This window comes from Ceratotherium simum, chromosome 1 (assembly GCF_057802395.1).
Source record: "Ceratotherium simum simum isolate JZ-2026a chromosome 1, ASM5780239v1, whole genome shotgun sequence".
Classification (NCBI taxonomy): Eukaryota; Metazoa; Chordata; class Mammalia; order Perissodactyla; family Rhinocerotidae; genus Ceratotherium; species Ceratotherium simum.
The window spans coordinates 104,434,582-104,448,775 of record NC_141900.1 but is presented as its reverse complement, the minus strand read 5'-3'; the positions used below and the strand labels follow the sequence as shown (position 1 = coordinate 104,448,775).

General features: G+C 45.3%; 1 protein-coding gene across 8 annotated transcripts in view; it reads right to left on the bottom strand.

The window, feature by feature from the left end:
- NUB1 (negative regulator of ubiquitin like proteins 1) overlaps positions 1–4,436 on the bottom strand; it is a 29,526-nt gene extending 25,090 nt beyond the window's left edge. The window contains exons 1-2 of one of the 8 annotated variants that reach the window (XM_087433070.1): positions 4,338–4,436; positions 1,745–1,862 (exon numbers count right to left, since the gene is read on the bottom strand). In XM_087433070.1, coding sequence (XP_087289196.1) covers positions 1,745–1,862; positions 4,338–4,420 — 201 coding nt within the window. In that variant the 5' untranslated portion in view covers positions 4,421–4,436. Of the gene's footprint in view, positions 1–1,744; positions 1,863–2,582; positions 4,079–4,137; positions 4,269–4,337 lie in introns of those variants that run through there. The other 7 variants (XM_087433044.1, XM_087433063.1, XM_087433054.1 and 4 more) reach the window with 7 other exon arrangements.
- Positions 4,437–14,194: the final 9,758 nt, after the last annotated feature.

The following is a 14,194-nucleotide window of genomic DNA, read 5'->3' as shown; positions in this document are numbered from 1 at the left end:
CTGAAACCCATCATTTCAGATGTTTATAGAGGTTCCATTTGATTAAATCATTGGCCAGTGGTGGTTAGCTCAAGCGCCAGCCCTCTCCCCTCTCCGGAGGTGGAAGGGTGGGGCTGAAAGTTCCAAGCTTCTAATAAAAGTTTGGTCTTTTTGGCGACCAGCCCCATTCGGAAGCCATTGCCAAGAGTTGCCTCATTAGAACAAAAGATGCTCCTATCACCCTGACCACTGGGGAAATTCCATGGGTTTCCAAGAGCTCTGTGCCAGGAACTGGGGACAAAACCAAACAGCTTTCTTATTATGCCATACCTAGTTCTGAGCCAAGAGATTATAACAAGCAAATTCAGAAGAAAGGTTAGAAGGTGAGTTGCAAAAAATAAAAAGTGAGGCCTGTCAGGAACAGGAGACAGGAAAATTCTAAGACCCTGACACAGTTTGTCACCTCCCAAGTGCATCACTATGTCACAACACAAGACAATGTGATGCCCTCATGACAATCCTCAGTCCCTGATATATGTCACATCATTTATCTCAGGATACTCAGATTGAGAAAACAGAGAAGTACATGCTAGGATATTCCAATATAATATATGTCCATCAAAAATAACTAATGTTTCTCTGCTTAAAAAAGCAGGCAAACTTCAATTTCTAGAAATTTCACTTACGTAAAATGCCATTTCTCATGATACTGTAAAAAATTGGGGCATAATTATTAGGAAAATATATTTTGGAAAAATGAACAAATAGCCACAGTGTAAAAAAGCTGGGGGAGGGGAGCAATCGTGTTATAGCAGACCATGCTAGCAAGGAGTACTGAGACCTGAGAGACACTCACCCTGAAGACAACACACTCACTTACTGGCCACACCAGTGGGTCAAAATTAGTTCCCAGATTAATAATTTTATGTAATGCTGTGAAGGTATTAAAAATAGTATATTCTTGAGAAATTAGATAACACTCTCATATGAATAAAATCTTACCAAACAAAAATAAACTTATAACTCCTAGTAAACAGTGGCTACCTGCTTATCACTAATGCTTTTTGTTTATGCCAAAAGCTTACATGGTTGTGCCTGGCAATTTCTGGTGACTGACTGTAGAACCTTATTTCCCAAGGAGACTTATAACACTGCTAATTACTTATGTCTTAAAACAAAAATACTGGGGCCAGCCCTCTGGTGTAGTGGTTAAGTTCGCGCTCCACTTTGGCAGCCCGGGGTACGCAGATTTGAATCCTGGGCATGGACCCACACACCACTCATCAAGCCACGCTGTGGTGGCATCCCACATACAAAATAGAGGAAGACTGGCACAGATGTTAGCTCAGGGCTAATCTTCCTCAGCAAAAAAAAAAAGAAGATAGGCAACAGATGTTAGCTCAGGGCCAATTTTCCTCACATAAAAAAATATATATTAAAAAAAAAAAAAGATGGGCCGGCCCGGTGGCTTAGCAGTTAAGTGCGCGCGCTCTGCTACTGGCGGCCTGGGTTCAGATCCTGGGCACGCACTGACACACCGCTTCTCCGGCCATGCTGAGGCTGCGTCCCACATACAGCAACTAGAAGGATGTGCAACTATGACATAAACTATCTACTGGGGCTTTGGGGGAGAAAAAAAGGAGGAGGATTGGCAATAGATGTTAGCTCAGAGCCGGTCTTCCTCAGCAAAAAGAGGAGGATTAGCACGGATGTTAGCTCAGGGCTGATCTCCCTCACAAAAAAAAAAAAAAGAAAAGAAAAATACCTTCAATGCCAAACCAACTTCTTTGTTTTCATCTGTATATGGAGGTTTCCAAAGTTGAATTCTGTCTTCCCTTAAAAACTTGGTCAATTTTGCTTGGAGATATTTCTTTTGAGCCATTCTTGAAAGCAAAACAGTACATCAATGATACCCCCACCCCACATTTCCAAGTGTTTTATAACTTACCTAACACATTGATGTGTCTTGTAGAGTAAGCAGAGCTCCCCTCCACTCCTCCCTCTCCAGTTTAATTTAAATTACTTTTAAATTAGGTTTTAACTACATCCAGACTTCTCTAACATATATATTTTTTATATATATTGAAATATATATTATATATTCAATTACATATTATGTATTACATAAAAATATGTATTTAGAGGTGCTAGTACGCAGCAAGGTTTATTACACTTTTCTTTTTCATCACCTGCTATTATTCTCTGATCTAAGAGAAAAGATTAAAAAAAGATGAATCCCTAAAGTAGTGAACTTTTATAAGCAACTCAACATAGAGCTTACAAATTCTCTTGTATTTTGGCTAGTTTATACGAAAGACGGTATGGTAGGTAAACATAAAGAAAAGCTGGCTTGAACTGCAAACAATCAATAACAAATATCCTCTATATGTGAATTTTTAAAATTATAAAGTTTTACAATACTAGAAAAGTTCTGCATGGTATTTTGTGACAACAGCACAACAGCTGATCTATGTATACTATTCAAATCTAACACTGGCTGGATCATCATTTACAGCTGAGAATACTCAGGCCCCAGGTTTGTAAAATGATTTGGCCAAGGTCACAAAATTAAGCAGCACCGTAACCAGCACTGGGACTTCTACCTACAACATTGGACTCTGCATTTTGTTGTGCAGTCCTTTGCTGCTTGTCTGTCCTGGGTATGTAACGACTCTCTCCCAAAGAAGCACCCGCCAGCCACAGTTATCTCCTCATCTCTCACCAGCACAGCCATTCAAAGGGGCGGGTGAGGCTGCTAGAGATGTGAGACAGCCGACCAGAGCACTGCAGCCAAGACAAGCAGTAAGAAAAGCAACAAGTTATCAGCTCCTGAATGATGAAGACAAGTTCTAGAGGGTGAAAACATATATGAGGGTTACTATAACCTAGATAAGTAACTTTCTTTTTTCTAATTAGGGCCTGTATTCCACACCCCCCAAAACCGAATTCACCTGTTTTTAAAATCAGTTTTGATAACCGTATTCTACAAGTAAATATTTTAAAAGTTTAAATCTATTCTATATCAGTTTGGTGGCGAGGAAGATGGTAATTAGGATAGGGAGGAGAAAAGGCAAGAAGGAATAAACACTTCAAGGAGGGGGCTGTGTGCATCCAAGTGACCCATGAAAGAACTCCACCTTTTCAAGCACTAACAAAAGCTTCTCACACAGAAAAGCATATTAGTACTTATGAGCATTAGCTTTTCAAACACAGTTAACTTCCACGACCACTACACACAGTTAGTTCCCTTCTCATCAATCTTCAGAAACTCTGAATAAAATATCAGGGGCTGTAGCGCGGGTGGGGGGTGGGAATCATTCCACCGACTGCTATTTGGAAGGCTGAGTGCACAGCCCTCTGTGAACCCACCCAAGCCACTACCTGACCAAAGGCTCAAAGAGCTCACAAACCTACTGTGCGTCCCTGCTCTACCCACAAAGTGAATCAACAGCTCGGAGGGTCTACACCACACAAGACTTCATGTTTAAAAAAAAGATTAAACTGCTGTCTTGAAACTTACAAAGCTTCAGTTACAGACAACAGAATAAACGAGAATACATATTTTAAATCTAATCAAAAGGAAAAAGTTTAATAAATCAGTCTTCAATTTTAACTGGAGAACTGAAAGTTGCATGCCATACAATGTCCTTTATTACAGCCAAAAAAGCGCAGAGATGTATGTCAACTACTTCTCAATAAAACAGGAAAAAAAATCTATTACTGCTCATAACTGAAAATGAAACGTTATAAACCACTGCTCTAAAAATTTCACTTTCACTTTTGTAAGGAATCATCTACGCCACCTTTACCCAGAGCTTTTCAAACATATATATACACGAATATATTCAAAATACATTCAATTTTCTGTTCGGCAAAGTAATAAAAGACGCTTGTACTAAAAAACAAGGGAAGGAGGTGAGAAATATAGAATCAGATGGCCAAAGAAAATCAACCGCGTTTCCTCATTAGCGAAGAAAATCTGGCTTTGATTGCAAATAAATCCCAAATGGCATATCTGGAATAACAGTGTTATGAGTAAAGCTTTTCCTTTGGCTAATTAGGTTAATTTTAATATATACATATAATTCTGTCTCTCCCCCAAAACAATACTCAATCTTTTTTAAATACCCCACCTCCCCCGCCCAGCGCAGCGCGAACCTACGGCCCCGCGAACGGCCAGCGCGTCCCGAAGCCCCGGCCCGCCGCCCCCGGCCCCGGCCAAGCCTCCCCGCAAGACGCCCACCGCCCACCGCTGGGGCCACGACCGACCCCGGCTGGGGAAGCGTTGGGGTCGCGCCAGGGACGGGGTCGCCGGGCGGCGTCGTGAGGCCCGCGTCGGCGACTGAACGCTCGGTCGCCGTCTCCTCACCTGCGCCAATGCCGCGCCCGCCTGTCGCGGCTCACCAAGTGCCCGGATGCGGCGGCCACCGTTTGTTTTCATTCCGGGTGAGGCTGGCCCCGCCCCCGCTGCTGCTGCACCGCCCTCACGCGACCGGGAACCAGGGTTGTGGGCGGGGCTAGGAGGGGGCGGGCCGCGGGCGGGGAGAAGGCGGAGTTGTGGGCAGGCGTGGGTGGGGCCAAGATGGAGCTGTGGGGGCGATGGTCGGGCGGTGGGCGGTGCAGTGCTGGGGCGAGGACGGGGCGGGGCTGGCGAGGACCCCAGCCGGGGTCTGGGGGTGGACGGGGACGGGGCTGGGGAAGGATCCCGGCTAGGATCTGGGGGTGGACGGGGGCGGGGCTGGGGAAGGACCCCGGCTAGGGTCTGGGGTGGACGGGGCCGGGGCTGGGGAAGGACCCCCGCTGGGGTCTAGGGGTGGACAGGGGCCGGGGCTGGGGAAGGAGCCCCGGCTGTGGTCTAGGGGTGGACGGGGGCCGGGGCTGGGGAAGGAGCCCCGGCTGGGGTCTGCGGGTGGACAGGGGCGGGTCTGGGGAAGGACCCCGGCTAGGGTCTGGGGGTGGACAGGGGCGGGTCTGGGGAAGCACCCCGGCTAGGGTCTGGGGGTGGACAGGGGCGGGTCTGGGGAAGCACCCCGGCTAGGGTCTGGGGGTGGACAGGGGCCGGGTCTGGGGAAGCACCCCGGCTGGGGTCTGGGGTGGACGGGGGCCAGGGCTGGGAAGGAGCCCCGGCTGGGGTCTAGGGTGGACAGGGGCCAGGGCTGGGGAAGGAGCCCCGGCTGGGGTCTGCAGGTGGACAGGGGCAGGGCTGGGGAAGCACCCCGGCTAGGGTCTGGGGGTGGACGGGGGCCGGGTCTGGGGGAAGCACCCCGGCTGGGGTCTGGGGGTGGACGGGGGCCGGGGCTGGGGAAGGACCCCCGGCTGGGGTCTAGGGGTGGACGGGGGCCGGGGCTGGGGAAGGAGCCCCGGCTGGGGTCTGCGGGTGGACGGGGGCGGGGCTGGGGAAGGACCCCCGGCTGGGGTTTGGGGAGAGGACGGGGCGGGGCTGGGGAAGGACCCCGGCTGGGGTCTGCGGAGAGGACAAGGCGGGTCTCGGGAAGGCCCCCGGCTGGGGTCTGCGGGGAGGACCCCGGCTGGGGTTTGGGGTTGGACGGGGGAGCGGGGCTGGGGAAGGACCCCGGCTAGGGTCTGGGGGTGGATGGGGGGCAGGGCTGGGGAAGGACCCCGGCTAGGGTCTGGGGAGAGGACGGGGCGGGGCTGGGGAAGGACCCTCCCACCCCCAGGCTAGGGTCTGGGCGTGGACGGGGACCGGGGCTGGGGAAGGACCCCGGCCGGGAGCGGTAGAGACCCCGGGCCCGAGGCGGTGTCGAGGCAGGACCGATGGCCCGGCCCAGTGTGCCCGACTTTAGAAGAAACAGCCTGGCTTCGTTTCTCCAAAAGCTTTGAAAGGGGCCAAAGCGCCTGGCAGGAAGACCCTTTCCCCCTGAGGGCGGGTCTGGACCTCCTACAGCTGGGTCCCGCCCTCACAACCTGTCCCTCCGTCTAGGCCCGACCACGGGCTGTCCCCCTAGACCTCTGGATTTTCATCTCGCCCTGCATCACCCCACCACCCGCCTCCCCTCAGCGTGAAATTGGGTTGCTTCCCTGGGACTTCCCGGCCCCTTGCCCTCGCGCTCTTCTCCCTGACGCTGGCCCTGCTAACCTCGTATCCGTCACACCGTCAACAAGATCTAGGGAGATTCGCCTCCTTCCACCAGCGCTCCGCGCAGCGCTGGGGTAAATACAAACAAACCTGTGGCCTGGGGTCTGCCCGTCTGGCTAGGTGAAGAAATGGACATGTGTGCATCAAAACTAAGGGCAATCTGTGAACTGCTCTGAGAACGAGCGCAGAACCCAGGTGGCTGAGCCCAGGTACTGGCAGAGAGGTGGGTAGATCGCCTTTGGTAGGCGGACCCAGGAACGGAAGACAGAGAGAGTCCATCTCAGACCCCAGAAAGTTGGCTCGCATGAGACTGTCGGCCCATCCTTTCCAAGTCCCAAAGCCCATCCTTGGACCTGTTCTAGCACTGTCTGGGGTGGGAACTGAGAGCATAGGTCCTGCACGCCGGCAGCCGGCTCCAACAGGTGCCTGGGGGTACCTGGGCAAGCTACTTAGCGCTGTCTCTACCGGGATAATAATAACAGTGCCTATCAGGGCATGATGGAGAAAATCTTCCGCTAGGATTTGTCCCCCTCGCTACACCAGGACAATCCTCCCCCCCCCCCCCCCCCCCGGGAATGATTAGTACCAGCAGTACATTTCCAAAAATGGATGTATTGGGTCTAGAATAAGACCACGGGGCCCTGCCGCAGACAGTCTGAAAAGGGCTTTCACGCCCTCGGACACCCTCTACCAGGGGAGGTGAGGGAGGACCCCTCCTCCTGGTGTCATTCTATTCTCTGGTGGAAAGTCTTGGGCGGAATATACACCTAAATCCATTTTAAGGACGAGAAAGTTATTCCCAAAGGCACTATGTCTGCCAGTGTTCCCGGCCCATCTCAGGGAGGACTCTGCACACACGAGCAGAGCAGTTTCAGTTCCCCTTTTGTCCTCTCCTGACTTGCATGCATTGCCCACCTCACCAGCCCACAGTGCATACAAGCTGGCAAATTTCTGTGTCCTTCCAAATGAGGGTCTTCTGTTTCGATAGCCTCCTTTCAGTACACAAACACTTACAAAATCTTTGCAATTAAAGTTCTTTACCTCGGGCCAAATCAACTTCTTAGTCAAGGCAAAAGACAAATGGCAAAACAGGGGAAGATATTGCCGATTCACGTCAAAGACAAATCTCTTTAGTACAAAAAGAGCTCTTACAATTCGATAAAAAAAAAAATCTACTGAAATAGAAAACTGGGCAAAGGCTATAAAAATATGATTCTCTGAAGAGGAAATATATGTGGGTCATAAACATATGAAAAATTACTTAACCTCACTCAAAATGAGATAAATATAAATTAAAACTACGCCAAGATACCACTTTTTACCTATCAGGCTGAAAAAAATTGATAACCTACTGTGATGGCAAGGCTGTGTGGAAATAGGCTCCATGGTACATTACTTAATGGAGGTTAAGTTTGTACAAATCCTAGGAGGGCGATATGGCAGTATCTATCAGAATCAAAATAGGTGTTCTCCTTGCCCCAATAAGTCAACTTTTGTTATTCTTGCTGTATCTTATTCACCTGCCTCCTTTCTGTTATTCCTCACACTGACATTTAGTGGCTTCAACTGCAATTTCTTGATATGAAGAATTCTTTCTAATCCACATTTGTGTTTTTGTTGCTATGGGATTTGTGGTGATAAAGAATCAAGGAACTTCTGCATAACTGATTTTACTTCTAAGGGAGTAAAATCAGAAAATTCTTACACATCTCTCACATGACAGTGAAATTTAATGCTGACTTACCAATTCTTGCTAGAAAAGTGAAAAATAACAAAGAATTTTGGCAGATCAGCCTTATTTACAGTTGTTTTGATCAGAGCGATATACCTGCATTGGGTTAAGTTGTGTGGTAAACTAATTTTTTATAGATGGGGAAGTGGATTTAAAAAGAAAACAAGTTCATTCTTGATTTTTCTATTTATAAATGGGAATTTCTGGGAAGTGGTCATAAACTGAAATTTTGGGGGAATTTGAATGATGACTCACATTTTTAGTCTGATAGGTTTCAGTTTTACTGATAACCCTAGTTAGAGACATAGTCATTTTAGTCAGCGTCATAGCTGGAGGAGAAGAACATGGAAGGAACAGAGAAACCAAGCAGGGTGAGGGAAATTTGTTTTCACTGATTGGGAATATATCATTTCAATCACCCTTGAAGATGATAGAAACTGAACAAGTTATGAAAAGATCAGATAAGAGAGTTACTCTGATTCCTAGGAAATGTGGGCTGGGAGGCTGGATCTCAGGGACTACCTGAAGGGACTTGGCCTGCTCACTGTGACTCAGGTAGAATCCTTCTGGAAGCAAATAGTCCTCAAGTTCTGTGTCCTGGTTTTGAATCACTGACATATTCATCCCATATGTTTAACCCAAGTACCTCAATTCATCTATCAACAGGTGGTAGGTGATGTTCTAACTCTGAAAACATAAAGAATAAGGGCAGAGATGATGAAGTAAATCAAACCATGGTATTAACTCTATTGAATTAAGTTCAGGATAATCTGTCTGTTTTATTGTTTAACCCATTTTTAATGTTAAGAATAATTTTATACAATATTGGTTTTGTGATTTAAGATTGAGTGGAATGAAAACTAAGGTGAACAAGGAGACAGGAAAGCAGGTAATCATTGCTGTAGACTTACAGATTGAGAAACTTCTATGGAATGCTAGAATAATTTACTTTTTTTTTTTTACTTAATTCTAGAAAACAATTATAAATCACATATTGTGCATGACAGTTAAAAAGATAAAATCCGAAATCTCCACCATCCCTGTGTTCTAAATAAAGCCTGTTGCCTAAAACTTTGGGGAATGTTTAATTCAACAGGTATATTTTCTTTCATCACATTCGAGATGCCATTCCATTGCCTTCTGGCTTCATTGTTTCTACCTGTTTCCCTCCAACTTCCAACTGGGAGCCTGGGGCGTGCTCTGCAGTAACTCACCCCATCACCCTCTCAGGACGTCTCAAACTCATATCCTTCTTTTGCAAGTCTATCAAAAGCTTTCTCTGCTTTTTGGAGGCTTTCCACCTCAGTTTCAGTTTCTGGAAATAAAGTCCCAGAATTCAGCAAACGTCCTTGGGATTTCCCCCTTGGTCTCTGACTAAAGCTCTGCTGTTTCTCTGGCCGTCTGTGGGTTCAAAGTCTGGATTCTCAGCCTCCTGCCCACATCCGGAATTGGCAGGTGCCCTCAGGGTAAAAGCAGCTACAAACATCAGCTCACTCTTCAGAGGTTCTCCACTCTCTGGAGTCTTAACTGCTCCAGTTCTTGTTGCCTTAGCAGCTCTCCACTGCCTTCAAATAGATAGTTTCCGACACTTCTTTCTGGCTTTTCTAGTGGTTGTTAGTGGGAACCTAGGTCTGCTGCAAGCTGCTCCGTCGCATCTGAGAGCGGACATCGTCTCCTATTGTTGGTCATTTATGTCTGTGTTAGCTAGAATGCAGACTTGCTTGGTGGAACAGAGACCCAAAATAACAAAGGGAAATTGGAATTTATTTTTTTCTTATCTGACAGACCAGGGCTGATATGGTGGCTCCATGGTGCAAAGAAACTGGCTCTTTCCATCTCATTGCTATGCCACCTGCAGGGTGCTGTCCATATCCACACAGTCCAAGGTGGCTCATTACTATGTTCACATTCTAGGCAGAGAGAAGGGAAAAGATGAAGGGGGGTGGGGGGGGCTTGGTCAGAAGTCACGTGACTCACTTGTTTACATCTCCATTGGCCAGCACTTAGTCACATGGTCACCTGGTGCAAGGGATGCTGGGAAATGTAGTCATCCACCTAGCCAGCCATGTCAGGGATTCTATTACAATGAGAGAGCAAGGGAAAGAGATATTGATTGGAGACAACTAGTCACACGGCTGTTTCTCGTTACTTATTATTTATAATGGTGAAGGTCATCTTTGATGTAAAGCCTTTTCTATATTTAGGGTGTTTTGTTGTGGTTCTTGGTTATTCTATTTTATTTTGTTGTGTTGAGTGATATTCCCAGAAGTAGAATGACTGAATCAAAGGGTACAAATCTTAGACTTTGAATACTCACTGATAAATTGTTTTCTTTAACCCCCCACCAGAATTGGATATTGTAATTTTAACAATCTGCCTTTTTCGAGGGAAAAAGAAAAAGGAGGAGGAGGAAGTAGGAGATATTTTGTAGTTCTTGTGATGTTAATGTGTGCTTCATACTAGTGGAGTGAACACCTTCCCATATTTGCTTACTGGTTATATTTCCAGGCACTAGTTTGCTTGTGTCTGAGTTAGACTGTTTGGGGTCAAGGATCAGACTCATTCAGGAATTTCAAATAATGGAGGGTTCATATGGGAATAGTAACAGAGGAAACTTCAGCCATATGTCTGGTCTCATGGTGATGCAGCTGGGCCTCGTGGAAACTGGACTACAGTTCTTCACTGGAAAGATCTGGGGCAGCCCCAAGACCTGATGGGTTTACTGCCTCCTTGGCAACAAGAGTTTGGTTTTTTTTTGTTTTGTTTTTTGTTTTTTTTTTAAAGATTTTATTTATTTATTTTCCCCCCAAAGCCCCAGTAGATTGTTGTATGTCATAGCTGCACATCCTTCTAGTTGCTGTATGTGGGACGCGGCCTCAGCATGGCTGGAGAAGTGGTGCGTCAGTGCACGCCCAGGATCCGAACCCGGGTCGCCAGCAGCGGAGTGCGCGCACTTAACCGCTAAGCCACGGGGCCGGCCCTACAAGAGTTTGTTTACCTGTTCACTTCTGTCCCTGCTTCTCCTGGTTATGCCACCAACGAACTCCTTCACCCTTGCTGGGAAGAGCCACGTGCACCCCTGCTTTGGCAGGTGCAAGCCTGGTGTAATCGGAGAGACCCAAAGCACCAGGCAAACATAGCCCAGTGTCTCTGGGTCCATGAAAACACATCCATAAAGATACCATTAAGTTTTGTATATCACAAGTTACACAATTTATAGGGACAATTCAGATTATTTGTAATTGTACCATTGCCTGACTCAAAAGCTAAGTCACAAACAAAAGGGATCAGGGCCTTCCTTGGACTGTCTGCCATATTTTGCAGTGTCTCTTGAGCTGCAGATAGAAAAATATAGATGCATCCCATCCTCTTCTTTTAACCAAAATAATTTTGAAAGAACATTGAACAACTCATAAATTTTAGCCAGATTTAATAAATTTTCCTCTATACTTTCTACTCTATATATCTTAATAATAATAATAATAATAGAATGATAGTTAACATTTATTAAGCACTCACTATGTGCCAGGAAGTGTTCTAAACACATTGCATGTATTAACTCATTTAATTCTCATAAGGACCCTATGAGGTAAGCACCATTATTACCTCCATTTTCCAGATGAGGAAAGTGAGGCACAGAGATGTTAAGTAACTTGCCCAAGATTACTCAGCTCGTAAGGGCCAGAGAAGGATGTGAACCCAGGCAGTCTGGCTCCAGAGCTTGCATTCTTAACCACTTATGCTTACTCATTGTTTTTACTGCCTCATTGGTCCTGTGTTTGTTTTTATTGTTTGCTGAGAACATACGGTTGAATTTGCACCAGTTAATTTTTAATACGATGTGATTTTAATTTAATAAGGAAAAATTGGAACTAAACTAAATATCCACCAATACAAAGAAGGTTAAATAAACGGTAGTATGTCCTCACTATGGAATACATTCATTAAAAAGAATGAGGTAGATCTATACGCGTGTAGGACACGTGAAGGTATAAAATTGTAAGAAGCAAGTTGCAGAACAATATGTCTAGTATAGTCCCATTAAAAACCCAGTGTGTGAACTGAACAACAAAAAAACAAACAACCCGATCAAAAAATGGGCAGAGGAAATGAAGAGACACTTCTCCAAGGAAGATATACAGATGGCCAATAGGCACATGAAAAGATGTTCGAAATCACTAATCATCAGGGAAATGCAAATCAAAACAACACTAAGATATCATCTCACACCCATTAGAATGGCTATAATCACCAAGACAAAAAACAACAAATGTTGGAGAGGACGTGGAGAAACAGGAACCCTCATACACAGCTGGTGGGAATGCAAACTGGTACAGCCTCTATGGAAAACGGTATGGAGATTCCTCAAATAATTAAAAATAGAAATACCCTATGATCCAGCTATCCCACTACTGGGAATCTATCCAACGAACCTGAAATCAACAATCCAAAGAGGCTTATGCACCCCTATGTTCATTGCAGCATTATTCACTGTAGCCAAGAAGTGGAAGCAACCTAAGTGTCCCTCGACTGACGACTGGATTAAGAAAATGTGGTGTATATATATACAATGGAATACTACTTAGCCATAAAAAAAGACAAAATCGTCCCATTTGCAACAACTTGGATGGGCCTGGAGGGTATTATGTTAAGTGAAGTAAGCCAGAAAGAGAAAGACAAACACTGTATGATCTCACTCATATGTGTAATATAAACCAACACATGGACAGAGAAAACTGTATTGTGGTTACCAGGGGCAATGGGGGTAGGGGGTGGGCACAAGGGGTGAAGGGAGTCATATATATGGTGATGAACAAACAAAAATGTACAACCCAAAATTTCACAATGTTAAAAACTATTAAAACATCAATAAAAAAAATCAAAGAAAAAAAACCCAAAAACCCTGTGTGTGTAGGTATGTGCATTTACAAACACACGTATGTTTATCTTGAAGAACACTGAGAACAGTCTGGAATGATACTGACCAACAGGGACTGAGACGGGGGTGAATAGGGCCTTTTACTTTCACTCTATATGCTTCAAAACTGTTTTAATTTTGAAAACAAGTATGTATTACTTCTAGTTTTAAAAATTAAAAGGGGCTCTATGCAGAAATAGACGTATAATGATGTACACCTGAAATTTATACAATGTTATAAACTAATGTTATTTCAATAAAAAAATTTTTTTAAAAACTGAAGCTAGAAAAAAAAATTAGAAGGGGCAAACATAGAGAAATAATTTGCAACAATGATGATGGGTTGATTTTGCATTTGATTTTATAGTATTTTATTTGCTATCTTTGTGTGTGTAATTTTTGTCTTCCCAAGTAAATTATCAGCTCTTTGAGGGAAGATAGACTGTATCTTAAATTTCTGCTTCTCCCACCCGTGCCTAGGACACTGATGAACATAGCAGACGCTTAGTAAATATCGACTAATTTATCATAATTTCCTAGGAACTCTTATAGAAGTTTCTGTCCACTGATTGCTCCATAAGATTCAAGATGAATCTATTTCTGGTACATGACATGAGCACAGAAATGCCTATTGACATGTGCCCTTCCCATGGTGTCCCAGCAGCAGACAGGAAGGGACCGTCCCTGACCAAGAGGGACTTCCCCTGAGTCCACAGAGACTGCCACATGGGAGGTAAGTGAGGCGAGAGAGGCCCAGCAGACTGGAGAGGAAGTTGGAAGAGAAGAAGCCCTGAGATGTTCAAGAGGGACCATCCTAGGGAACCCTGAGTGACAGCCACTAGACCTTAAATTATAGGAGATCAGAACGTTTGTTTTGTTTTGTTTGCAACGTGTGGTAAGATCGAAGAGGCATATGTAAGACCAATCTGATGACAAGGGGCAGGAAGGACTAGAGAGGGGTCTGACGTCACTGCAATGGTTCAGGTAGAAAGAGATACAGACCTGGCTTAGAATAATTAACAGAGAGAAAAATTTGGATGCAAATGCTTCCAATGGGAAAATAACTTAGAGTATTTGGTGACCACTTGGATGAAGGATGAAGGAGGAAGTCGTTTTATCTACTTAAAAATTTTGTCTTAGTGTCATTTCACGTGTAGACAATGTAACTGAATTCATGGACTCAGGTGACATTGATTAGAGGCTTTCATCCAGTCCCCTGGCTTTAATTAGCATCTTGACATTGATAACTCTTGTGCCAGTGTTGCTAGTTGCAGAGCACAGAATCCATTCTAGGCAATGGAAACAGGAAGGGGTTTATTAAAGTATTTTTGGTAGTTCTTAGAACCTTCAAGAGGGTCAAAGAACAAGGCTTGGATGCTAAATAAAACAATCGAGGATGACACAACCAAAGAAAATGCCCAACCCCACCACGGAATTGTTCCACTAGAAACACTACTACCAGGGCCAC